This window comes from Catharus ustulatus, chromosome 13 (assembly GCF_009819885.2).
Source record: "Catharus ustulatus isolate bCatUst1 chromosome 13, bCatUst1.pri.v2, whole genome shotgun sequence".
In the NCBI taxonomy this organism is placed as follows: domain Eukaryota; kingdom Metazoa; phylum Chordata; class Aves; order Passeriformes; family Turdidae; genus Catharus; species Catharus ustulatus.
In genome coordinates this window covers 17,473,986-17,501,857 of record NC_046233.1, presented here as the reverse complement: position 1 = coordinate 17,501,857, position 27,872 = coordinate 17,473,986, and the positions used below count along the sequence as shown (strand labels likewise).

Below are 27,872 nucleotides of genomic sequence, written 5' to 3'. Positions count from 1 at the left end.
TGGAGGCCAGTTGTGGGCTAAACAATGCTGTTGTAATGGGGTGTGTACATAAATACCCATAAGAATTGAAGGCAAACCTTTTGGATTACTGATGTCTCTGGAATACACCTGCACTGCTGTATCAGCTCGGTGGGGTCATGGCAGCCTGGCTCAGAGGAGCACGTGCTAGGCCAGTCTGACTGGATTGTATATATCTGAGTGCTGTCCAGAAATGTTAAAAATAACATTAATCATGAGTATGCACGTTGAGTGTGTTTGAGAGAAGAATGCCTGCAGCTGTGGGGGGAACAATAACAGCCGTAACAAATAACACACAATTAACTCGAAATAAGTGAGGTTCGGATCAGTTTCTCAAAAAGGTAACACTTATCATAAAGCTTATCTCAGCAGCTTCAGTGTAATGATTCCACTGTATGATCTTTTACAAGACTCTTTCTGGTTTGGGAAAAAATATATGGTTGATTTTTCTTGGAAAAAGCAGCTCAATTTCTTTATAAAGCCCTGTTTTTTTAACATACTCTGTATGTGTGAAGGAAAGTCTATTTTCACTGGAGGCTGTGCCGAGAATGGATCTCAGTTCTTAATATACCTGGTGTGATTTTGGTATGCATTCAAGCTGTTGATTCTTTAGATTATTTTGTCTCTGAAGCCCACAAACTGAAATGATGGCTAGATTTTAAACAAGGCAGTGAGAGACCTTAAGAAGTGGCATAGTAATTCTATTTAAATCAAAGAGGCAGATATTTACAATGATAAAATGTCAAAGTCATACTTTATAGTATTACCCTAAAAGACATGTAATTTCCATCAGTTAGATTTTTGAGTTGTAGTCTGTACACTCAGACTGAAAGTGCCAATTCCATTTTTGGGGAGAAGAGGGCTTCTTCCCAGTGTGATGTGAAAGCCTTGGCAGAAATAACGAGATTAAATCTTTCAGCTTGCATTCTCAAGTGCATTTGGTCATGTCTGTCCAATTAATCATTGCAAAGAACAAACCTTGAGGTGGCTGTGGAGCTTTCTCAAAGACTATCAGCTGCTTTGGTGTGCAGTATGTCCTGGAGCCTTGTGTGGAGGCAGAGCATGGATGTCCCACTGCTCCTGTAGATGATTGTGGTGATGACTTGTCAACAGCTCTCTGGAAATGGGTTGTAAGCCCCTCTGTCCCATCTGAAGGTGCTTACCTCTGCTTGCTGGGCTCAGGGCTTTCATGTGGCTTTACACTGTGGTGTCCCCTCTGTGGAGGTGTTAGTGCAGTGTGTGACAACACTGGCTGCTCATGGTATGGGTCTCTCCTCATCCTGTTACTGTCCATGCTCCTGCCTCCATGCTGACTGCCAGGAACTTGAAGCTGATGGGTTTTGACCTTTGAGGAGTCTAACAGGAACACACCTTGCCCTGGTTTTGATTTGGATCATATTTTAAAATTACCTCCTGCCTGATTCCCATCAGGCTTTATTCTACTTCCCTGACTAATGTCAGGCATAAGCCTCAGATCTCATCTTGAGGGTCTGATATGCACAGAACTCTGGCTGAGTCACACACGTGTGCCCTGGAGAAGGAAGCACACAGAGCCTGCCTTATCTTAAAGGGCTGCTTATCTTAGAAAACACTGCAGTGGTGTCCAAAGTAATAAGTGAAAGCACAAGGCATACTCTGAGCCTTCTGTTCAAATTGTTCTTCTGGATGCAGCATGCAGTGGGACAAGCTTGGAACATGTGTTTTCCAACCAGGATTCGTGTTAGTGTTGGTACCAGCAGCTGTGAAAGCTGTTCAGGGAAAGTAAGCCTGAGAAATGGCTGGCAGCCCACAGGACTTTTCTAGTTCACTCCATAAGCCCATCTGGGGAACTGAGAGAAAATTTTGCTGGGCTAGGAGAGCCTGGTGGAGATTGGACTCTCTCACTAGGGTGGAGAGCAGCTTCTGAAGTGGACCTGGAGGGAGGAGGTAAGCTGGATTCTAGTCAGCAGGAACAGTGAGATTCTACCCCAGGCCCTTTATGTACTCTGGAAATTAGTGCAGCACTTCAGAAATTGGGAGATTTGGGTTTTTAACCCTATTCTGACTCTTTCAAATACTCACTTTTGAGCCCAGGATAGGTATATGGGAACACAATACAGCATCCCTGAGGAGCAAAGAACCCATGGAACAGGAATGCTTAGAGCAGGTAGAAGCTCCCTGAACCGCAGTAATGCTTGGGGCCAGAGCAATGTCCAAATGGATACAGGTGGCTGATGCTAAAGGACAGGCTTCTTCTGTGGTGGGGGTACAACCAAGAAATGTAGTGTCACTTGAAAATATGAGCTGCTTTATGGCAGCTGCCTGTTCCATTTTGAAAAGCTTTTGTTTTAGCAAGTATTATTGCCACTAAATGTGTTTTATTGCTTGCTCAGCCACCTTCTTGCCCTGTATTCATGTTCTGTTTCTCCAGACCATCCCCTTACGTGGTGCTTGGAACTGCTTCCCTTATCTCTCCCTGTGTTAAATGTAAAATTCTCTCAGCCAAGTCCTACAAGAAACTGGATTATCTTGCTTGTTCTCTCTAAGCTCTGCTGCATTGGTGCCCTGTTAAATATTAATAAGCCCCTTAGATAAATCTTTAAAAGGTGCTGCTTTTTTTTTCCCTCCAAGTGCAGTCTATCTTGTGTATCACAACAGTGAATCACTGGTTTCAGGACTATACCAGGAAGCCTCTGGAATTCAGAATTGTATTTTTCAGTGTTCTGTTTTACTAAAATGTGTAATCTAAGGGTCCAGAAGTTTCCAGCTCATGATGGAAAAATTTGTGCCTATTTTTTTTTAACTTTTTTTTTTTAGATTGGTCTACCTGTCCTCAGTAGGGATAAGTTCTCTATTTTCCACGGCTGGAGTGCATTCCAAGGCAGTGAGATCACCTTTCCCTTGAGGCAGACATGGCTGTGCATTTGTCAGGCCCACATATAACAGGGTTTTAGCTTCCTTTCTGTGGGTGGTGTTTGGGTAGGGCTGCTCTTGGAGGCCAGAAATGCTGGCAAGATGCTGCTCCTGCTGCAGGTGCCATCATTCTGCAGTTCCCAGCCTTAGGTAGGACTGGAGAGGTGAGCTGCCCCTCTGCAGGAGGAGAGTTTTCTGGGACTGTGCCAAATGGAAACATTTTGTTTCCTTTCTGGAGGGATGCAGTGCTCTTGGGAGAACCCCTCTGAAGGGTGGATTTGTGATGGGCCACTGGCTTCCCTGTATAGAGGTTGGATTGGCACCAACCCTCTGGAATTAGATGAGGACTAGGTCCCACAAGGGCTTGGATTCTGGGGTTTGGTACAAAGCACATGCTGTGGGTTGCTGTGGGATGCCTCTAGCACATGCTGTGGTGCAGAGGGACATCTGGCCTGTTGTGCTAATTATACAGAGGACAGCTTGGCTCACCATCAAGGCTGGTGCTGATGCACCATAGGATGAATAATCTGTTGCTGTGCTTAGTGCTTTGCACAGTGAAGGTTGTGTGACCCACTCTGCTGCATCAGCCATGACTCAGGTGTGCACACCTCAGGCACTTGCTGAGAGCTGAGATGACCATCCCTGAGCTCACGAGATGCTGTAGCACATGAGGAGTTTCCCCTTGAGGCGTGGTCAGATTCCCTAGTCATCAGCAGAATTTTGCAGAGCTCACCTGCCAGGACTTGCAGAAATACCTTCAGCACTGATGTGCCTGAACCAATTGATTCTAGCTTATAACCAGAATAGCCTGCCAAGAACCAAAAAATACACTTAGCTGGAATTAGTCCATGGTCATCAACAGCGGTCCTTGCCAGTTTTCCCAGCTGTGTGGGCAGTAAGCTTTTGGCTTGCCTTGCTTGGTTTCAGGGCACTAGTGCATTGTCTCTTGGAAGCAAAAGGTGTTCTTGCTCCTCTTTCCTCATCTGTGATGTGGTGGCTTAGGAATTAGGAAGTACAAATCTGGTCTAAGTCAGTTTGTGATAGTGCTCAACCTTGGTTCAGGGTTATAAGGCTTACTCTGAAAAGGCAGCAAACACATCCATCCATAAAACATGCTCACAGCCTTTTTGACGTGCAGAATCCATTTTTACAAAGTTGCTCATTCTTTTTGCATCTCTGGAGCAAGACTTCAAGGCTTTGCATAGTATGCTGACATTACCTTGATTACTTTGTGCTGAGATGACAAGTTGTATATCCTGGAGACCAGGTTCACCTTAGCAAGTAAAAAACCAAGTTTGTGGATGAAACACCTTCCTAGGTATGCAGCTCACAGTCTTCTCTTATGAAGTTAATTGAAAGCCCCAACCTTCCTCAGGTTCCAGGTTTCTGTACAAACATAATGCAATACTTTGTCTTTAATAAAACTACAATGTGTACAATCTTAGCATTGGGATTTTTTCACTCCTCTCCTTCGTGCTGGTGGGTCAACTATCCTCCTTGTGCCAGGAAGGACTGACAGCCATTTGGGGTTCTGACTGTAGTAGTTCCTGGTGCCTGCCTTTGAGGGTGTCTCAGGCAGGTCCTTTCTATGTCTTCTTCTCCAGGATTGAGGGAGGAAGATGGACAGTAGTGCTCTACCTTTCAGAATACAGCTGTGTTTCATTTCCTGTGGTTTCAGTGTTGTTCTCTGTCATGAATGAATAAGAGTGTACTTTACACAGAGGGACAGCAGGAAGTGACAGGCCTTTTCCCAGCAGCAGGTGTGGCTTGTAAATGCTCAGCCTTGGAAAGGGATTGGGGATATAGCTTGTTTCAGGTTGTCCTGTTTATTCTAGTGCAGCTCTTCAGCTTTAGTAGCTCTGAAGACCAATTTATGTGTGCAGTTAAGAGATCTGACAAATTTATGGATGCTCAGAATCCACCAGCTGGTACTGAGAGAGCTCATGATTTTGGCTTCTGTGGTAGCATAGATAGATTGGCACTGTCCCTGCTGTGCTGTGGGGGTGCCTATTGCGTTTTATTTTCTGTTTTTTTGCCAGAGTCGGGATTAAAAGCTCTAGAGACAGTATTTCTTGTTTGGACTCAGATGTTTATTAATTCTTATCTGTTACAGTGAGTTCTACAGCATTTCTAGCTAACAAGCTAAAAATGGCAACGTATCTTTCTTTCTACAAGGCTTTTTAAGGGCCAGTTGTCCAATTAAGAAAAGCTACCTGGATTATTTTTACTTAGTAACTAATCACCTGTGACCCGCAATGTGAACTCCTCCATCCAATCACACAAAATACCACCTAGACCTATGAAGAAGAAGGTGAAGAAGAAAGAAACTTCTGTCTTAAAACCTCCATTTTACTTTCTATATAGTACTATATTCTAAAACCCTAAATTCTCAGTTTTCCACCATGTGATATTACACACTTCTATTCAAACTACACACTAGTGAGCCCAATTCTGTTACTCAGTTTTGGAAGCGTTCTCCATAGCCTTAGGTCAGTAAGCAGTGTTCTCCTGGGGGTCAGTGCCTGCCAGCACAGAAAGCCCAAAACTCTCAGTTTCAAGGGTTCCAACAAGTGCTCTCCAGATTTTCAGACTGGTTGGACAGATTTATTTCCTCTGCCTGCCACAGAAGGCACTGTTCTGGTGCCCATCCTCACTGCAAAGGCAGCATTAGTAAGTAAGCACAGGTACAGCCATTTGTGACCATGTCCAGGAGCTCCTGCTTTCTTGGAAGCATTGAGTGTATGATGCCGCCTAATAGTAGCCCAGTGTAACAGCTGAGACCCAGAAAAAGCCCTGTGTTCTCCACTATTTTTCTCTCTGGTATGGATGACCTACATCAGCATCTTTTCTTGGAGGAAACAGGTGAATCTTGTGTGTGGGATCATGGGCACATTGCCAACATCTCCCACTCGTGAGGTAGATCTTCCTTTCAACCACGAAATGGCAGGTTCTCTGAGAACAGGGTGCACAGTCCCTGTCTCCATTACATGAGCTCCCCAAAGATCAAGAGGTGAGACTGCAGATTCCTTCAGGGATGTAGCAGTTCTTTATAGTCACTCCATACTTCATGCTGTAGCTGCTCTTGAAGCAATAGAACTTTTTTCTCTGGCATGGGTGAAACTCTGTGGAGCGTTTCCTCAGCTGCACCCTGCTCTGCCAAGCTGCCTCTGAAGGGAGCAAGCGGGAAGAATGTCCTGCTTCAGCTGCTGGTCATGGCTCTGCTTTAATGTGCCATCTCTCTGAGACCTAGAAGTCCCCAGAACTGCAAATGCTTTTTTTCTGTCATAGTTCTGTCTTATCCTAGGGAAAAAAACACAAGTGGGGTGTTATTGGGATGATGGGGAAGCTCTCTGCCTATGGAGACTGCATTGCATCCATCTGCCCTGAGGCTTCTTGGCCCCACCTGGCAGATGCAGGGACCTCCACCATGCTGGCAGGTGACCCAGCTGCTGAGCTTAGTGTAGTGTCCTTTAGTGAGCTGTTACATGGAGTTACTTTAATGGGAGTCGGTCTTATTCCAGTCTCGGAGGAGAAGAATCTTTGTGTTGCCCCAGAGCAGCCAGGGGTTTGTCAGAGTTGTTTTTGCAAAGGCAGGTTATGGTTCCCTGTGGATGTGAGGTGACCTAATGCCTTAAGCTTGTTGGGGTTGTGCAGGAACATGACTGACTGCACACTCATTTCTAGAATCAAGAAGCTGGATCGCTTCTTGGATTGGATGTCTTTGTCATGTTGCCATCCTGCCTTCTTTCCAAAACTATCTTTGCTTTGGCACAGATAGGGCTGCTGTCACTACAGGATCTTTTAGTTTGGTCTTCTAAAACTCCAGAGATATTTTTTTTTGTCTTCACACTGCTTACAGTCCCTATGAGAACAACATTATGTTTTTCCTTTATTTAGATCTTTGATATAACAAACTATGGTGAACTAACACATTACTATGTGTCAGTTGTTCAGTAGAAACTGTGTCTGTATAGAGACAAGACTTATTTTAAATCTCAAGTCTTTGATCTCTACATCTGAAGCCAAAGAACAGTAGTTTTAAGGCAGGCTTTCAGGATTTTTAGCCAAACCATTGCATGCTAGCAGGGACCCTCCATTTGCTGTCAAAATTCACTTTGCTAAAACACGTCTGTTTCAGAGGCAGAATGTTCTTTATTCCAGTGCTTGCAGAGCTGCTTCCTGGAGCTCTAAATGTGTCCTTACTCCTCAGTATTAAGCCTTTGTGCCATTTTCAGTGCTGAAGACAGCCGAGCATGCTTTGGGAGCATCCATAAAGGATTGTGTATACATAGAAGCACTTAAGGGATAGCAGAAGTCCTCTGCAATCTTTGTGCACGCTCTCCTTGCATTCTGATTTCATCCGTCGTACACAGCCTGTGGTATTGTAGACTTGCACAGCTGAAAGGAAGTAGCTAAATAAGGTGCAAGAGTCCTTTTACACTGTTGACCTAAAACATGGGGGAAGATGAGGACATGCATGTTTTATGGCTATGCTAGGACCAAAATCTGGGCAAGTTCAAGTGTTTCTGTTGGAAAGATCGCTTTGAAAGTGCAGCTGTGCTGCAGCGTGCTCAGAGGTTGTTGTGGGGAAAATACCACAAAGATTTCTTTCCTTTTTGACAGAGTTTATGTTGATCATATATACTTCCACAAATCTACTCCATTCTAATTTCTTGTGGAGCCTGAACTGTAGTATTGTACTAATCAATAATTGAAGAAACCAGGATTTGTATCTTCATATGAAACGTTGCATGTGAAGTTAGGCCTCTTTGAGTAAAAAAACTCCACAGTATTCTTCAGCAGTGGTTTTGCTTTGCTGGTTTGATTGCCTTGCTTTTACTGCTGTCACCTGAAGAATACCAGAGGGTGTCCAAGAGCTCTCACAAGGGAGCACTGCTTAACCTGGGATGCCTATGGAACCAGTTCCTGCCATTAGGTGCCTGGCTCTATTCTTCCGTCAAAATCCCATGCCCTGCTTCTGGTAACAGCACCTAAATTGTTGGCATTCTGACAGGCAAACTGTGTGAAGGCTTCAGAAACAAACTCAGCAGCTGCTACACAGAGCTGGACCAGCCCTGTGGAGGAGGCTGGGAAGAGGCACAGCAATGGTTGGGAGCAGGAGCCTCTCTAGTTGCTCCTCTTTAAGAACCAGCCTCAAGCCACTTGGCTTTGTTTTTCAAGTGTTATTCTCTGGGTAATGTGGTTGTTGCAGATGGTGGAAAAATCAGCAGCTGTTATGTTTTGAAGGTGTGGTACCATTGTTCCACAGGCTTCCATTTCAGTCACCTCCCTGCCATGGTCTAAAATGGAAGGATGCTCTGGAGGAGCGGGGGGCAGGGGGGCAGAGCAGGAGTGGTGTGCTGCCCAAGGCTGATGTTACTCTATAGTTCTCACATCCTGAGTGTGCTTGTCAGATCCATGCAAAGCTCTGGATCTGGGGGAGGGGAAAAGTGTCAAGCCCCCACACATCTCAGCAGTGGTTTTCAGCAAGTGGCTCCAGGCTGCTCTCTTCTTGCATCACCACTTCGGTGCTGTCTGTGCAGGGACAGCTTGTGTATTCCAGAGCACTGCATCCCTCTGTGAGCCGACCACGAGAGATGAATGTCTGGCCTGGAGCTGCATTTTGGCAGGATTCGGGGCCCATGGTTATTGTTTTTGTACATGTTATTGCTGCTATGTTTATGAGTTTGGTGGGGGAGAGCAGAGGTGGGGAAAGTGCAGAAGGAGAAGTGTGCTGGGCTTCCCCTTAGCTGTCTCCATGTAATGCTTGGAATGATTCTCTGGCATACTTTCCTCCAAGCATCTGAGCTTTTGTATCTCCATATAACATTCAGCCTTGCACTCTCAGTTGTGTCATGCTGGATTAAATCCATGTCTAAACTACTCATTCCCTTCAGGAGGACTGGGATGTAAATGTCCTCTTACTGCAGAACAAATAGAATGAAAACTTCTGCACTCTTGCTTTGTGTCCCTCATGAGGTCTTCTACACCTCATGAAGTAAGATAGTGCTCTGATCTTGCCTTGCTGATTAAAGCAGCTTTCAAAAATCCTCTCTGAAGGGGAATCAGGAGCATTAGGGTCTGACAAATATCATTCATGCAGCCCTTTTCTAAACAGAAGGGAAAGAAGTGACTCCAGAGTTCTGGATTTGAGTAAGACTTTAAAATGTGCCATGTGAGACTGCACACTGTGCGTGGAGTAGCAGAGGTGTCTGCCCAGAATGCAGAGCAGTCTCCCAGCAAGGGGCAGCACTGCTTCTGGAGAGCAGCTGCCTTCTGCAGAGAGGAGTACTCTTTAATTTTCAAAATGTGATCTGGTGTGGCTGTATTGCAGAGCAGAATGGGTGCCATGGGAACAGCTGGATCAGTTTGGTTCTGTCAATCCTGCCAGCTGAAACCACACCTCTAGTTCCAGGTGCCCACTTGACTTAAGAGTGTCAAGTGGCTTTAGCTGCCTTCCACCACAGATGTTGTGCTGCTGGACTGCATCTTCCACTGAGCTGAACAGCACACAGATTGATAAATTTCTGTTTAGCGTAATTATATTGGTTAAAATAATGAGAAAGGGGAATAAATTCCTCTGTGAGCTGGAAAAGGTGCTGGATTCAAATTGGAGCCTTGTTATTAGGGGCAAAGGTGCAAAGTCAGGATTGTGTTGTTAGAACAGCATGCAGAGAGCTCCCAGAATAAAAAAAAAAGAAAAAAATCAGTAGGGTTTGATGATGAAATAGTTTTGTGTGGTCCTGTCTTTGATGTGGTAAAGTGAGAGAGAAGGAAAAATTAGAGTGTGCAGCAAATGTTCTTGGGCATAGGCTTGAGGGAGCTGGAGCTGTTTTCCCAGATGCTGGAATGCCTTGCCTGGGAGAAGCATGCATGGAGTTAGTTACCTTTTCATGGAAGGTGAGGGACTGAAGCAGTAGGAAGCAGATACATACCTGGGTTGAGAATCCCAGAGTTGAGATGTGCATCTTTAGGAGGGAAGATGAACTCTTCACCAGGACAGCTAGGTGCCTAAAATGGCACAAATCTCATGCAGACCAGCCTTTGTCTCGCTCCAAACCAGCCAAAAGAGCAGCAGCAGGAGGGAGCCAAGCTCTCTCACTGCTTATGCCCGTGTAGGGTCATCTCTGCCCATGACCTTTTGGAAAGTACTGTTTTGGATTGTGGTGGCCTTGACATGTGAAGGGTGAGGTTGTGACTTTAGGTTGTTCCTCAGCGCTCCAGTTCTTGGAGATAGTTTCAACATTGGGGCTGGATCTTGAATTGCTTTTAGATTCTGTAGTGTCCTCACTGAACTTTACTTTGAGACATAATATTTCATAATATTTGAGTAACTGGAGTGCACACAGTTAAATCAGTGGGTCCCTTCTGCAGTGACAGAGATGACAACTTTCCAAGGAGTGAGAAGAGTAAAGGCTCTATAGGTTCTTGAATCTGAACTTAAAGCTCCCACACCCTCTTGTTATGTGTGCAGTGACATCTATACCAAAATGAGAAAGTTGGAGTTCTCATTCCTGCTCAGCTGGACTTTTTCATAATGCAAGGGATTGGACTTCAAAAAGTAAGCAGGTGTTGAAAGAAAAATAGCAAAGGCAAAAGAATTGTGTTAGCTCTTTCTGAAATATTGCCCAATTAAAATGCTGGCTATTCGTATAAAATACATCTGCAGCAAAGTACTTGAAATTGATTTATCAACACTTACTTTGGAGAGTGCTGCCTCCAAGGTAGCACAAAATGTGAAACTGGCAATGGAAAGTCACTATGACTTGGAAAAAACAAAGAGCAAAGCAGTTATTTTTGCCCTAAGAAAGGTGTGACTGTCACTGGGCTGTGTAAGGGAAAGTGGGAACACTACTATTAACATTCATGGTAAACTGCACAGTTAATCATCATCCAGCTAGTCCCTGGTTTCTTTCTTTTTCATTCTGAGGTAGAGGGGTGGTGGTTAGAGGGCTTGTCATTGGAGGGAAAGGGAAATGGATTATTTAATGTGGCTTTCTTTATGACAAGGCACTAACATGACTCCCGTCTGTATTTAAATGCTGTCCCCAGGTTACGACTATGGCTATGTCTGCGTGGAGTTTTCACTCTTGGAAGAGGCCATCGGATGCATGGAAGCCAACCAGGTTGCTTTACAATTCGGTCAATGCTGCTAGAAGATTTTTAATTTTTTTTTTTGGTGGGGTGGTGGAAAGCCAATAAGGCTTTTGTGAAGGAAGATCTGTTCTTATCTAATACGCAACACCGCGGTTTAAATGTTGTTACCAGAATCTTGTATCAGGCTTAGAAATGCCAGCAGGAAAGAGCTGCTGGACACCAAGTGGTCTGTCCTCCTCCCTGGTGTGTGTCAACACACTGGCTGCAGTCAGAGACTGGTGGCTGACAGACTCCTGCTGCAGGTTTTGGCCTGCTGTTTCTGTACTCACTGAAATGCAGTGGGGAAGAGCTGCGCTGGCAGTAAATGCTTCCCCCGGCTGTTGGTGCACACACACATGCACATGTGACTGTAGGTGCATACCCTCATGTGCAGCTCTGAGTCAGCTGTGACTTGAGTGCTCCACTTTGCCATATGCCTTATGTGTGGGCGAGATGCTTAATTGTGCATCTCCCTCATATCTATCCTGTCCTTTGGCAACCTGGAGCTGCAGACACAAGGACTATCCTTATGTGCAGTTGAGCCTGGTAAATCTGAACATTTCCAGCCCTTAAAAAGAGAAAATTAAATCTCCAGTAACTATTCAAGAGGAGCCTTTACTCTGACCTGGTATTTGAAGCTAGAGCTGTTGTCCCCATACAGGGCAAGATGCATAAATATTGTTAGATAAAACATAGATTCCCATCTCATACTGCCCTCCTTGTGCCTTGGATCTGCAAATGATGGATCCCTCACCAGAGCCAGCTTCTGATCCCCCTTCCTTCACCATATCCCTTAAGTCTTCTCTTTGCTGCTTTCTTCCTCCTAATTTGCCTGAGTAATAATCCATATCAATTATCTTAAGCCTTTTTACCTGAATCCCGGGTCTTGCCGTCATGGGAGGTGACTTATGAGTCAGATTCAGAGCTGTGCATCTGCAAAAATGTACTTACAGTTAATGAGTCTTCACAGCTGGGGTTTCAAAGGTCCCACTAAGCACTCGCATTTGCCTCTATTTTCAGTTACAGAGGTATTGCAACTTATAAAAATGTTTTACAGAAATAATTCCGTTGCTGGGAAAGAGCCTGGCACATTCCCACCGAGGTGGTGGTGAGGAGCAGAGAGAAGGCTCCAGAATTAATTATTACTTTAACCATCAGTGACAAATTTTATTTGCCCTTCAGTGTTTCTACAATTCCCAGTTTATTTTGTTGTCACTGGGGAATCTATAATTATAGATGACACTGCTTTTAACCGAGTGCCTCTCCATATCTCTACCATTCTACTGCAATAATGTCCTCCTATGCAAGAGCAATTCCCAAGTATCAGGGAATTTGAGAGTCTCTCTTTTTCTGATTGTTGATGCCTGCTCTGCCCTTTCTCCATTTGGAGTATATAGAACTGAGCAGGTGTTTTAACTTGATCAGGTTTGGTCCATTGCTACAGCAGAGAGCCTGTAGGCACCAATCCTTAAACTGAATTGAGTGCCTGCCCAGTAAATCACTGCACACACATGCATGGGAAGAAGCTGTGACTGGTGTTCCACTGCTGCTTACACTGACCTCCCCATCATCAGTTACAGCAGTGATTTAGGCTGGGAAACGCTTTCCTGTGCTTCCCTTTCCTACTAGTGACAGGAATTGAGGTCCCAGCCGTACCCACCTGGGATATGCTAAAAACAGGCAGGGTGTGAAAGACTTCCAGTTTCCTTCCTGCTATACCTGACACTGTGTGTGTGCAGAGGAAAGCTAGAAGATGGAGTGCTTGGAAGGATCATCTCCCAAGCCTCCATATGCCAATCTTCATCATGTTTTAGTAGGCCTACAGTAGTTAGTAATTAGAGAAGTTAGAAATGTGGGGTTTGGGATGACCCAAGCTACATACATTTGATCAGCAGAGCTGTAGCTTCTGGATTGCCCCATGTAGGTTAACTTGTCTAATCTGTCTAATGTTTTGACTGAACATGAAAAAGAACCCTTCTAATTACCTTAAAAAAAAAAAAAGCAGCAATATTTGTACCTGACATACTGCAAAGGTAATAGGTGACTTTAAAATTCTCAGTAAGAGACAAATAGAGATCTTCAAAAAGGGAATTATGAATTGTCCCTAGAGAATAGATATTCCACTTCAATAACTTCCAGGGTAGAGGTGCAAGATCATCTCCTTAGACTGAAAGTCTGCATTTTTGCAAGCTGCAAAACCGTAAACCTGTGTTAGCTAAGACACAGATTCTTTGATAGTTCAGTTATTTTCAGAAGGTTATCAACTGTCCCTGTCATATTCAGTCACTTGTGAGAGCATAAATAGCAAGTGACATGCTGGTCCCTCACTAGTCAACCTGCCTCTTTCTCAGGCATCTGCAGGCTGGGAATAAATAGCTTGTGCAAAACCAGCATTTTTAATTCTGTTTAATGCCTGTTGAACTGCCCCTGCCTGCAGAACAATTTGCTACCTCCCTTTATTGTATCACTCTGATATTTTTTTGTTTTACTTCACACATACCGGCACCCACTTAAGATCATTGCCAGACTTGCAAACTACAGATTTACCAGGTTCAACTCCTTCCATTCAGTAAATCTTAGCATGTATGTTGACTGCTGAGATTTGAGGGGGCTTTTCTGTTACATATATTGTGATAAGGAAACACCCAGAATCTGTGTTGCCCTAATTTTGCAGGAGAGTTTCATTCCAAGTGTATTCACTGTCACAGCTAAAGTAATGACAACAGACCCGTTATTAATTGTCTTGGCTTGTTGATTGTTGCATTGGCAGTTTACTCCAGTGCCAAGGTGCCACCTAGCAGGGTTGCTGTTATTCCCAGTGTGGAGGTGCTGGGCACAGGGCTGCAGGAGTGAGGTGCCAGGTGCTGGCTCTCCCTCTGGCTTTATGGGGGCTCTGCCCCAGCAGGGCAGGTGAGCTGTTGGTTTGTTGTGCAGAGTATAGATCCAGCCCTTGTAGCAGCCTCACGGTTGGTGATGCTCCTGGTGGCCTTTCGGTTCATGGTAGCTGTCACTTGAGTTGTGTGAAACCTTTTTCTGTCTGCCATGAACTGCTTTTCTTTTGGGGAGAAAGTTATTTTGAATGGAAAATTGGGTTTCTGTCTGTTAAGTTGCATGATTTCTCCTGAATAATTTTTCCTTCCTTATTGTCGTTTTTGAAAGGGTGTGGTGTGGCATTTGGTGTTTCTTTGGCATAGCCCCTGCTGTGCTAGTGTTCCTATCTGAGGGCACCAGGTTGGCTTCTTGGAAGCAGCTTTGGGAATACATCCCTTGGCTGCTCTTGGCCATAGGCGTGGGATCTTTTTGCATTCCTCCTTGATGTGTAGAAAAGAACAGACATAACAAACATGTTAATTGGTGTGAGAAAATCAGGTGGGAATTTAAGTACCCTTTGTGTATTGCTGTGTATCGTAAAGGCAGGAGGTGGAGAAATGGAAGGAGCCTGTCTCTGCTGCTTGCATATTGTACTGTTTTCACTGAGATGAAGCTGGTTGTTACACATGTGAAAGCAAGAGGGGTTTTTTGAGATCAGGAGCAAATGGCTTGTCTCAACCGACTCTGTAGTATTATCTCTAAATCTGCTCAGGCATCAAACTTAGCAACACTGGCTGCAGAAGTATTTCCTAGCTTTTGTTGCTAGTAACTAACAACTTTTCCTCCTATTTCTTAAAAAAGAGGGTAAGAGGAGAGCTATAGCATGAACTCTTAAAAATGCATACACTGTACATTATTGTGCAGGTCTCCAGGCATGTGCTGGAGTGGTTGTTCAAGACTTCCTCTGGTGCCTTCCTGCACTGAGGTGGGCACTTGTCAGAGCAGTTTCCCTGCAGTGCATCTCTCCACTCCCTGCTTGTTTTATACTGGAGAGAGTAAGAGGGATTCTTACTGGATTTTGTGGGTGCTCACTTGAGTATGTCCCACTCCTGTGCAACTAGAAACATCAACTGTGTGTTTCTCCTGCTCTGAGCCAATTCCCCTGTACCCGTTCACTGCAGGGTCTTTCTGTATTCTGTGTGAACAGAGCTTCTGGTGCAGATCAGATTTCACAGGCTTTTCACTGTAGCTGTTGGTGTTAAAATCCACAAGATGCTGTGACAAGCAGACAAAGCTTAGGACTTTCTGTCCTGAAAACATTTGCAGTAACAAGCCACAACTCTGTTTGGCTTCCCAATTAAATAAAGAAGGAGTATGTGCTTATCCTGAGAATGGAACTTTTCCTCTGACCTGTTGCCTTGGAGTATTTATTGAATGGTACAGGGAGTGTGTTGCAATTTGTAAGAGAAAATGTGTGTCCAAGCATCAAAACGAATTGCTTTCCTTTTGGTAGGATGTGCCTAATTGTGGTGTCTGGATTTTTTTTTCCTGGAATCTGCCAGATCCCCCCTATAATAGAAGATGACACCTGCCTCAAATGCATTTTCACGGGCTGTCTGGTATCCATCATTTATTCACTTGGCAATGTTCCTCCGTCTCTTTAGCGTTAACCTGCAGTTGAGGGTGGTGGTGGCATGTCCACAAATACACTGAAATCCACTTGTGTGTTAGGCTAAGGGTGCTGGAGATGGCCTTGCTTTTGATCTATCCTCCTTGGATCCACAGCTGGCATTATCTTCTGCTTTTCTTGCTGCATATTAGGTGTGTGGATTTTGCTCAGGTTGTATCATTAGCACACCTCCTTTTCCCCTGCTCTCCCTCACCCCCATAAAGCCTGTCCAGCATTTGACTGTGTGGATTTCTAGAATCTGCTTTTGGAGTCTTCCACTTTGAGTGAGGGAAAGGCTTGTATACCTAGGCAGTTTCTTCTGTAAACATCCTAATGGTTTGGGAACATGCACATTGTGGAAGAATTTTTATGAGCCGCCTGACCTATGGAAAGTTCTCTCCACAGGCTGGTGGATGAGTGGATTTCCAGGCAGTAAAGCTGATTTGGGTTTTTTTGTATCTGATTCAGTGTGTGACCTTGTCACGAGTTCACCCTGGTCTTACATCACAGAGGGCTTGACATGTTGAGTCAATCATTTTTTCATTCCCTCTTGTGTTTCACTAATCACTGCATCATACCAGCATTTAACTGGAGTTGTAAGCTTTTGAGATCTGTATGGAATCCTGCAGTGGGAAGCTCCTGGAGCTGGGCAGACACTTGCCTGTGAATAAGCAGTTGGATCTGCCTGCAGTGACCTGTGACAGGACTGGGTGTGTGGGTGTACATGTGTGTATCCTGCAAGGAAGCTGTGATAAATGCACTGCCTGTTTGGAAGGAGTGGTTTAATCTCTGTGTGCTGCAAAGACCTTCCATGTGCAGAGAAGGGTGCCTTTTGTTGTAAAATGTAACTGCCAAAAAGTACTGAAAATATTTCTCTGGACCTTTCTGTCTTCTGTCTTCTCAACATCTTCTGTCATCTCAGCTCTCCAAGCCGTGTGAATCCTCTTAGTCCCTCTTCCTTTGGCACAGAAGGTTGTGAGAGATCTTCTGCCAGAGACTTCACACACTCTTCCTTTCAGCCAATGGTAGCTTCCCATCAGTGTGTTTTCTCCAGCCTTATCCAGATAAAAAAACTGCAACCTCCTTCTTGGCAGCTCTGTCCTGCCTTGCCTCAAGAAGCAAACCATGCTACCATGTGTTTTAAAAGAAGTTCATTTTTCAGTAGAAGAGTTGTGAAGCTGCATCTTCTTCCTCTTCTTGTGTGATTCCCAGCTTGCCATGTCCCTCCACCTCCCTGCTTGTATTCCAAAATCGTGTCCTCCTTTTTCCTTCAGCCTCACCTTACCCACGTGGTGGGGTCTGTGTGTGTTTGGTGCTGCTGACCTGCTGCTGCAGTGGGATTGTCCCATAGCACAGCTTCTGGGTGAGCTGGCTGGAGCATGCAGCACATGCTTAAGTGGAACTTCCTCAGTATCTCTGATTGCTGCTAGGGGTGTGTGGCCCAGCAGGGTTATCTCAGGACTCAAATATTGCTGTATATTACAGAATTATCTATTCTGTGTGCTGAGGTTGGCTTGGGCTGCTATATAAATAGGTTGTTTCATATAAAGCATCACTCCCTACTCTTCTCAAATGAAACTGCTCTCCCTCCTGACCCCTGCATTTCTGTTCTGGTGATGGGTTTCTTGGAATTTTTTGCCCATTGACATTAACAAATCTGTGTGATGATGTAACTCTGAAATAACCATTCTTTCCCTATAGCTTATAAATGCCTTATTAATCAAGTTGTTATTTGTTGGATTAGATGTTCTGTTTCCAATGCCAGGAGCTGGAGGGAAAAATTTGGATTTCCTGAAATTTGTTTAAATAACTTGATCTGTGAGTGATTGACAAGACAGGTGTCCAGTCCTCTCTGGTTGATTGGCTGTGTGATCTGATATTTCAGTACTTGTGCTGCATCACTCACAGCTGCTGGGCAGGAAAAGGTTGGATATTCCCTGCACTGGTGGCTCAAAGTGAAGAGCCACCATGGGACAGCCAGACCTTTGGGCACACCCAGCACTGCTATTGTAAAAATGAGGGTACTTTAAAACTTCTGCTTGTGCATGTGAAGTGCAGTGTGTACCATGGGTGAGTCTGCTTCTGCCCCTTCCATAGGGCTAAAGTTGTGTTGTAGAGAACTCATTGGCAGAGCATTCCCGAAAAATAGCTTTGGTTTGGTCATTTTCAGTACACAAAGCATTCTCCTGAGTGATGAGGCATCTGGAACACTCATCCTTTGAATTCGTTTCTAGGTGAGATCTTGCCTTGAGCTAGGAAAGATTACTTCAAATCTTTGGATGCATGGGCAGGATACAGATGGCACCTTGTCTCTGTAGCTGTCAGGTCTCTCCTCCTAATGTGTTAATGGAATAATTGTGTGCCAGTGGGGAAATCTTAGTCATAGATTATGTTATATATGCTATGCATAGGTGCGGTTTCATCTTAAGACAAAGAGCAGTGATTTACTGCTGTGATCTTTCTCACAGACTCTACATTTTGTATTGTTTGCATTCATCATTAGTTGATTTTCTGCGAAGAGCTGGAGAAACTAAATATATCCCTGTGTAACCATTTGGAAGGTATGTACCTCGTAGCCTCAGAGTGCTTCAAAGGAACATGGTAAATCAGGTGTAGGACAGATTGTGTGGTAGTGCAGTTGATAGACTGTATATGGTCAGAAGGGGATTTTGGATTAGGATGTAAAATCCCTTGATCAAGCTCTTATATGAAAGTAGTAGGACTCATGGCACTAATTTGCTTTGATGCTTTTGAAGCCATCCTTTTAAGTAAGCTGGTGACTAACCAAACTGCAGCTGCACTCTCAGAAATTCCCTCTGTACTCTTAGAAGTGGACGGTGCTGATGATACTGAAGTGTCTTAAGGGAGATGAGTTGGCAGTGAGAGGGAAATGTCGGGACGGGTTCAGTCAAGAATCCAGACATCTCAGTGAATGCACCACAACTTTCATTTCCAGAGTGAGACCAGTTTCTATCACAGTTTTGCCATAATGGTTTGCACAGGACCCGTCACTGAGAATGAGGTGACATAAATTGTTGGGCTGAGTCCAATGAGTCCTCAGCCCAATTCCAGCAATGTCGAGGGGAACACCAGATATGTTTTACAAGCATATGAGCCAGATTATAACGCTAGGACTCCATCTGGACTGTTTTGATAAGTGGGAGCACACCAAAATGTTGCAGTTTTCACTTGATGAGTCGTTGTTGTGAGCTTCAGCCTCAGAACTGTTCGTTCATGCTAACTTAGCAGCGATTGCTTTTCTGTCACTCGATGCACTGTTGGTGTTGGATTGCTGGGAAGGTAAAATGTTGACTCTAGATGTGGTAAAAAATGTTAAACTGCACACTCCCTGGGGTTAAGGAAGAAGGCAGAACCACTGTTCCCTTCTCTTCAAAGAAATGCCTATCCTTCTGTAGAAATGATGTGTCTTTTTTATGTATATACAGTTTTGATAGTGAGAGAGAGCTGAAATTCCCATCAGATGTGGATTTTAGTCTGTTTTCTTCCCAACTGAGTTTGTATTGGACCTTTTTAATTTAAATAACGGAATTTTGGCTACCTGGAATTTGGGTTCATTTAAAAGGAGTACATTGCGTTTTGCTGTTTTCTGCTTGGGTTGTGAGACTCACACGGGTAAAATATTAAATTCAGATTCAAGTTTGAAGATGCAAGATCAAAGCTCTGGCAGTCAGCAACTTTTATTTGTGAATTTCTGTTTCCATTTGACTGTAACTGGGTTGTTAATGTTCTTGTCTAGAAATGAAATTATTACAGTGGAAAAAGGGGGCGGCACGCCTAAGTGGGCTATTGTGTCATTATCCATCAATCACAGGCAACAAGGAAACAGGTATTTAACACAGGAGGACACGGAGTTATTATCCGCCCCATTCCCCTGCAAGCCACAGGGCACCTTCTAGACTCTTATTAAAGCTTTAATACCTACAGAGAGCACAAGAAACACTGTGTGCTACAAGATGAGGAGTTTTGCTATCATTCTGCATCTGTGCAGGACCAGGAAACACATGAGGTGGAAGAGCACTGAGAGTGCTGGCAGGCAAAATCTCTGTTCTGCTTAGGAAAGGCAATCCTTCCCCAGTCCTCTCACATAAGGAAGGGGAGTTTGTTCTTCCACCATATCAGGGAACCTGTGAATGGGATTGGCCACGATAGCACTGTGTAACCAGCTTATTGAATCCTGGCTACAATTGCTTCCAGAAGAGGGTTGTGTGGGAAAATCTTGGAGCTCTGTTGTACAAGGAGACACAGGATGGAGGTGGAAAGTTCTTCCTGGCTTCTGCAGAACAAAAACTACCAGATGTAAAGGAGCATTCTGCCTGAAGGTTTGTTTTGTGATGCTGTTGCACTGTGTGTATGTGTTGACAGCTACCAGATGTTGCATCCAAGTGTCCTCCTTCAACTCCATTGCTTCAGGCCACCGTAAGTTCAGTTAGTTCTGTCTTCCACAGGATGAGCAAATGGCTTCTGAAGGACAGGGGTCTAAAACCAAGTCTGGCATGTGAGGAATTACATTTTTCATGAGGGTCAAAACTATAAAGCTGTAAACATAAGGTTTAAGTACTTAAAACTCTGAAACTGTCTTTAGAACAAGAGAATGAAAGTAATTTTCTCCCGTTTTCATAGACAACAGGGGAAATCTTAGTTTTTTGTGATGTACAGTACATGTCTAACTAGGAAATTAGGAATATATTTAAATGGGCTTCATGAACCATATTTAAGCCAGGATGGCATTTAAAGCCCAAGCAAACATTTGATGTACTTTTCCATCAAGGATCTCAGGAGCAGAGTTAACAGAGAAAGTAATTTTAAGTCTTAAGAATCTCAAGATATATTTTCATAGACTTAATACCAGGTTGAGAAGTCTCACTAAGAAGCTTTCTCATGGTGCAAAGCTGTACATTAATGATATGATGACTAAGGTATTTTACTGTTTATAGTCCTAAGTTTTTGAAAGTCTGATTGATTCTTCACAACCTGCGATAGGAGAGGCGTGCTGAGGCGGTTTGGATTTTTTTCCCCTGACAAGCTGTTGTTCTGTGCCTAGCTTATGTGGGACTGGTATGTCCACTGCTGCCTTTCCTGTCCATTCCATTAACTCAGCTCATCTCTTTTTCTTCCTTCCAGTGTGTACTGGGCACATCACTAAATATAAGAAGTGAATTCCAGAGAGTTTCACAGACATCTCCTAATGACAGGCAAATTGTTGATCCATCTGGTTCAAAGAGGAGCAACTGAAAGCATCACCTCTCTGGTGCTCCAGTGCTTGCTGCTGGCAGTACCCTGTGCTTGGCTGCCCTTGGTCTGCACGGGCCAGTCTCTGTCCTGAGTCACCAGGTACTAAATCCCAGGTATTAAATCCCCACAGGGGGTTCAAGTGACAGTATCTGAGCCACACACTACTGTGCAGTTTATCTGACAGTTTAAAGAGGTGTCTGTGCATGCTGTTTCTCCTTCCCAATCCCTTTGGAATTCAGCCATGCTGAGGCACTTCTAACACAACAGGGAGCTGTGTTCTTTTCCTTCCTTGGTGTCAGGGTTATCAGAGGAACTGCTGTCCTGCACACTCACCTCTCGGGCTCTACTCTCCCAAAGAGCTGAGGTCAGCCACCAGAGCCTCAGAGCCTGGAGAGTCATTCCTTCTGCACACTGATAAGGCACTAAATTCCTTTCTTGAGCAGTTCTGAGAACTGACCAGGAAGGAACGGTCTGAATTTACCTCTGGACTTTGTGCAGTGGATTTGTCTGAATGAACCTCTTAAACCTCAGTGCCCTGAAAAAGGAAGAAGTGCTGGGTCCCACAGTGAGCTGTGACACCCACTTGTGTTATGTTGCATCCAAGCCAGCCTGGCAGGGAAAAATCATTTCCCTCCAAAGGGCTTGGATAACTGTTCTCCTGCCGTGTCAGGTTTCTTGGCAAATACTGACCCAAGAGGTTAAAGCAGCTGTTTTCCAAATCAACAGCTCTTCCAAGAAGAGCTCTCAGGAAGCAGCATCTGCTCAGACACAGAAATCTGTACAGGTGGCAGCCTGAAGGTGGGCCAGCTGCCTTGAGGTTCTGTCCAGGTGACCGTTAAAGATCTCGATACAGCTTTTGGAATTGGCCACCTCAAGGTCATAGTGATGTGCTGGGAATCATCATTGGCATGATAACACAGGTAAGTGTTGCACTGCTGGTGGCAAATGGCAGGGCTCTTATCCTGTGGGAGGCAATATTAGGCACCCACTTTTGTCATTAACTGGGAATTTAGGAATATTGAGAAATGCTGTCTCTAAGGATAAAACCCTCTTTTCTTCAGAGATACTTCCTCTTCCCCAGATTTTTGGGTCTTTTCCTTTTAGCAGAGGGCCTGTCCTGCAGGGAGCTTGCCTGAGCACTGGCTGCAGAGAAGGCACTGCCAGGGAAGGCTCCTAAGAATGGAGTTGGGAGGTGTGTCTGGAGGAGCCTCTGGGGCACACCCTTCCCCTTTACAATTGGTGTGTTCCTAGCAAACATTTGCTGCTGCCCAGAACACCCTGAGTTTTGTTCACTATGCAGGTATTAGGATTGGTGCGTAATCCCATAGGTACATGCTCCAGGAAGAACATGTGTTGTTTGTGTGTGGAGTCTTCAAATGCTTCATTAAATAGCTTGAATTGTCTAGGAATAAATGTACCCCTTTAAGGCAGAGCTTTCCAGCCTGACTTTTTTTCCACTGTGACTTTGCATTGGGATTGCTCTTTAGGGTTTTGATATTTGTGCTTCAAACCTATGATTAAGGTGCTGGGTGTTTCCTCATTGTTTCCCAGCTTCCTTATGGCCACTGCTAATTGTAAAGTATCCCTGAGGGAGGTGCACAGGAAGGTCCTGGGCTGGATTAGTGCATTGTGCTAATGTGCTTAAGCTTTATATTGTTTAACAGTGAGATGCAATGAGATGAACTTTGAGGAAAAAGGTGGCCATGTAAAAAAAACAAAAAAGTGAGAAATATGTCCAGTCAGTAGAGTGGCATTTTGGAGCGAGAATGGAAGTCCCTGTGTTGGGAGAGAAGGGGGTCTGTGGAGCAGTTGTTGTTCAAACATTGTCCATGCAGTAGGCCTTGGTAAGTCAAGGAATATTGATGAGGCAGAGCCATGTGGATCCTTCCCTAGGGATCCATCTGTGAATAATGATACTCAATATGCTAAATATTGAAATACTCTCTAAGTTTTGAAAGTTTAAGTATATTTTTCAAATAGAGGATTCAACCTGATTGATACTTTTCTGAGCATGAAAGTGAGTGTTTGACTTATTTAGGTTGGAAAAGACCTTTAAGATCAAGTTCAGCTGTTAAAGGTACTCACGTGCATGGCCTCCTTCACTTACCTTGTTATATGGCCTTAACCATTCATGCTCCTCTTTAGCTGTGGTGTGGGAGCACAGCCAGTAGCACCAGAACACAGAACTTGTCCCTCTTTGAGCTGTTGTCCCCAGATCCTCACTGTCTGGTCTCTAGAATTCTTCTTCTGACTCCTTCATGCTGTAAAGGAAAGGCTTTAATTTTAAGAATTTCCACTTTTTTCCCATTGATCCTATAAGCTGATCTACAAATGTGCCATCTTCAGAGGAGTGAGGGAAGCTGGAGGTCACCATTAGCCAGGCAGAGATGCATGAGAGCCTTGAGTGGCAGGTGAAAGTCCACTTGGCTTCACTGGATCAAAGAAAACTTTCAGATGTATTAAAATCTACTTAAAGGGTGAAATACAGAAGCTATTCATATCACCTGCTGCCCAAAGCTGGCCCTTGAGCATGTGAGGTTCTGAACACATTGTGTGTTTTCCCCAGCTGTGGCACATCGCTGTTATCCGTCCTGCAGCTGTAATTGGGAGCCTGCCTGTGCCCACCTTTTTGGTGCTCTCAGAGCAGAACTGAGAGTGCTGACAAGCAAAGCAAATACTGTGTTTAAAAGATAAGCACTTTGAGAGTCCTAACTTGGAACTGAATTGGAGTTCAAAATTCAGGCATTAAAATGTAGAGAGCTGGCATAGTCTGAAAAGCAATTTCTGTGTGTATTTGCGAAAAGGATATCAGTGAGAGGAGGTGAGCTGCAGAAAGATACTGGGACTTGCTTAAAAAGGGTATGGCTGGTATCCAGGGAATTTAGAAACCGTAGGAAGAAAACTGGAGGTGTCTCAGCAGGCTAGCTGGGGTGTCTGTGGAAATAAGGTACTTAAAGGATGCAGACTGGCACCTTCTGCTAAAGGACAAATGGCCTGGATAACCAGGCAGGAAGGGAGGCCTGAGGAGGGAGCAAGGTATGGAAGCTTGTGTGGCCTGGTGGATGGTCCCAGTGCTAATGGGTAATAAGTTTTGAATAAAAGGACTTTATAAAAGAGGTACCAGGAGCTATCTGGGATAAAATAATCCTTATATAGCATCTTAATCTGTTACATTTAGCTACTGAATCTTTAGGACTCTCTCAGTTATCTTCCTAATGCCTCAGTTCTGTGTTAGTGCCAGTTTTGTTGACATGCCCATCAGTGTGTGCCTGAAGCAGTGTTCTGTCAGCTCAGGATGGATGGTGACAGCTTTGGGCTCTCACTCTCAGGCCTCCCCTGACCTGGAAGACCAGGAGCCCTGAGCATGCCATGCTGGTCAGCCTTGGATCACTGTTGAAATAAATGCCTTACTGCTAAATGCTTCAAGGTGATGCCATGTGCTCTTCAGCTCCATAGCATTCTCTGATGCCCAAGAGCCACATATCCTGCTCTTTGGGTGACCACTAACACAGTGTTTATGTTGTCAGTTGTCATCTCAGTGTTTGTCTTGATGGAAATCTGTAATCATAGTGTACAGCAAAGTTGTTTGGATCCATTTGGTGATGTAACAATTCCTCAGGGATCCACCACTTTTCAAACCATGCTTTTTCTCTGTATATCTTGAATCTTCTGCCTTGGCTGTCTGCCACTCAGTAGTAGAGTGCTGGACATACTGCTAGATCAGGCCAATAAAAAGAAATCCCTGAGCTGCAACTGGTTTGAGAGCTTGAGAAAGAGGCTAGAGAGCCTTGGGGAAAATCCTGCCTCATAAGGAGTTTGCTTGAAGTTACTTTTGCTGTAGGAAATACCAGATTGCTGCAGTACCCTGCAGCAGCCTGGATCGCTCTTGTTTCTTCAGCTCCATGTCACGCTCCGTTTTCTGCCTGTTTAATTAGAGATGGATTGTGGTTTGTGGGTTCACAGCTTTTCTCATCTGCTTTTTGTCAGAGGTAAGCAAATGTACTGCCTGTTGCTCTGTGCAGTTGAGTCCCTTGTACAACAGCTGCTGATGAGTTTAGAGATAAAAACTTCAGCATATGGAAAACAGAGGAGGAAAAACCAGTTTCTGTGCCTGAGATGATCTTGTTCTGAAATATATCCAGCTGGTCTCTTATCCTCCCAGGTGTTGGCCCTCTGCTTTGTCCCAGGAAGGTGCTACCTCCTCAATTCCATGATAGTTAAGGAGACCTTTTGTGTTTGACCTCACCTGCCTGCCTAATTTGAAGGTGAATCCTGTCAGGGAGAGAACCCTGTGCTCTCCCTGCCAGCTCCCACTCAGCCTCTGCATGGTGCATGCCAGTGGAGTAGGATGCCATTACATAACTTGCATTGTGTGGCGCTTGGGGGTTGTTAAATCTGCATTTCTAATCCATACTCAAGTAGGAGCAGAACCCGAAAGCATTCTGATCTGCAGTTCCAATTAGATAACCTGGCTTGCGCTGTCAGCCCTTTGTCTCCAGTGCATTTGGAGGCTAGGGCTGGAATATACCCTGAGGATGGTAGGAGTTCTTTATTTTGGGAAGTGCTGCTGGGACCAAGGGCATCCACTGCATTCCTAGACTGCCTTCTGGGGTAGTGTCTGAGCAATCCCAAGGCAATAAACATTTGTCATTAATAATTTAAAATAATTTTTAAATGACGGATGTATACTGATTTTTGAATAACCATCCTAATTACAGTAAATATGCATAAGAGGGCTAAATTAGCATAATATAAACAAGGTTAGTTCTTGTATTTTAATGTGACTGCTTTGCTGTGCTACCCATAAGCCTTCTTTTGTCATAATCTTCATATGCAGTTTTTTATCTGTTTACAAATAGTATTTTCAGTTAATTTTTATCACGTTGAGCACATTAGTCTTCCAGCTTGGCTATTACTCAACAAAAAGGATACCTGAACCTTTCAGTTCGTGGTACAGATACTTTTCATTTAATCAGACCACAAACAATGTAAGGAAGTAATTAGCTGACGTGGTGTTTGGTTTGTGCATGAGCCAGCTGCTAAAGAGAGTCTGAAGGTGGTTCAATTGTGGTGGAAGCACCTTCTGCACTACCTTGGGGATGTAACCAAGAAGAAAAGTTTGGCTTATTTGGGTGCTTGGTAGCTGTGCCTTGGTTCTGTTCCAAAACTGATGTGTGCCGCCCCAAGTGTGTCATCTGTAAAGGTGAGCCTGACAATTGCTCCACCAAGTCAGGCACTCATGGTCTTCCTTGTGACCAGAGGTGGTGGCATACTGGATGGATGGCTGCTGTCATCCCCCTGGAAGAGCTGGAGCACATTCCTCCATAGCAATCCATGGTGGTGTTGGTTGCTGCATCCACGTCTCCATGGGTTTCACAGTCCCAGTTGTAGCTGCTGAAGCATGACCCACACGGTGAAATACTTGGAATGCTGTCAGCTCGTTGTTTGGAGGCTCCAGAGTGAAATTTTACTGAAGGTTTTAGTGTTTGGATAGATTCAGTTAAAGCGGAAGTCTGGTTTGATTTGAGGGAGTGACCGTGTTCTGAGAGCTCTCCTTTCACGTTTCCCATTTTCTAGGTCACTCTTGGATGCTCTAATTTTTTTTTTCAGAGAAACAGTTAGCAAAAGCATTGACACTGATGATTTGTATTCTGTCATCTCAGTCTTGAGAGCAAAGAGATACTTTTTTGGCAAGCTCTCCCCCTCCTCAACCCCCAGTCATCATCATTAAAAGGCTGTCAACAAGCATGAAAAATCTCAGCATGCTAACTGTAAATGCTAATTGACAGACAAGCAGCTGAAGCAGTGCTTTGTGCAGTGCCTGACCTGCAGTAGGCTGTCTCTTGGCCCTGGCTGTAGCTCCATAGATTCTCTGGGAAGTGGGATCAGAGTGCTCAGTGCTCATGTACCTGCAGAGCCAGGCTGGGCTCTGTGCACAGCAGTGCTGTTACAAACAGGGTAAACTAGAGGTGAGCTAAACCCAACCTCAAAAGTGGGCATGATGTGTCCTATGGTGTAGTCTGGCTTTTTTCTCACAGGTAGGTCTACCTTCCTGGTATTCTTTAATGCTTCTTTTGGGAACAAAAAGCTTGGAAACTGTTATAGCAAAACTAGCTTTGTTGCTGAAGCCTTGTGCCCTGCTGACACAGTCTCCAGAGTGCTTTCGGAAGGATTGCATCACCTGTGGATATCATGGCTAAGGAATTTTCTCCTTTTTGTTTTCCCTCTGTAAAAGCAAGCTATTCCTGTGGGGTTTGTCTCTGCTCAGTGAAGAGCTTTGTGAGGTGGCTGTGCAGTTTGCTCTCTGCAAACAGGCTTTATGATTTCCTGGCACAGCTCTCTAGGACCATCTCATGGTAGGGTTGCTCCATGGATCAGTCTGCTGACAGGAATATTTGCATACTTGGCCAAAGGGCAGATTTTTTAGTAGCTGAGCTGGCTGGGACTGAATTGTATCACTTAGATTAGAATTCAGTGTTGCATCTCCAATGACTTCGAAGCAAAAAATCCATGTATAACTGTGTTTGAAAGGTATCAAACAGTAGCACAAATAATTACTTCCAGCAGTAAAGTCCTGATGCTCTGTTTTGATGAATTTGGCGATTCAGAAAACAGTAGAATCTGTTCATACCCTTGGAAATCTGGGCATTTCCATGGCTGAGAGCCTGCTGTCCTAGAACTGCAAAGATGTGCTGCCTTTTAAACCCTTCACTGGTGAGTCAACTCTGTGTTTACTGCTAGTTATGAGGGGGAGGTTCCTGACTGGGAAGACCAGAGAGACATTTCTGTTTCACTCTGACTTAGAAAAAGCCAAGCTGCTCTGAAGTACAGGGTATTAAAAATACAGGGGAATTAGCAGACATAGTGCAGGTTGGTGAAAAAGTCCAGGATAAAAATGCCTGAATGTGGAAGAGATACGGTGCCAGACACAATATGTGGCATACTTTAGGCTTAGCCTTTTTTTCCCTCCCCCCAGTACTCTTCCCTGAAATTTTCAGAAAATCTTTGTCATTTCACCAAGATTTGCTCAACTGAAATTTGCTCAAATGGACTGCAATTTAGAGTATTAGCCAATTTTTTTTGCACAGTAAAG

At 44.4% G+C, this 27,872-nt stretch overlaps 1 protein-coding gene across 2 annotated transcripts in view; it reads left to right on the top strand.

The window, feature by feature from the left end:
* Positions 1-27,872, top strand: part of RBM6 (RNA binding motif protein 6) — a 58,087-nt gene that overhangs the window by 11,695 nt on the left and 18,520 nt on the right. For both annotated transcript variants that reach the window (XM_033071183.2, XM_033071184.1), the window contains exon 6: positions 10,963-11,036. In XM_033071183.2, coding sequence (XP_032927074.1) covers positions 10,963-11,036 — 74 coding nt within the window. The remainder of the gene's footprint in view (positions 1-10,962; positions 11,037-27,872) is intronic.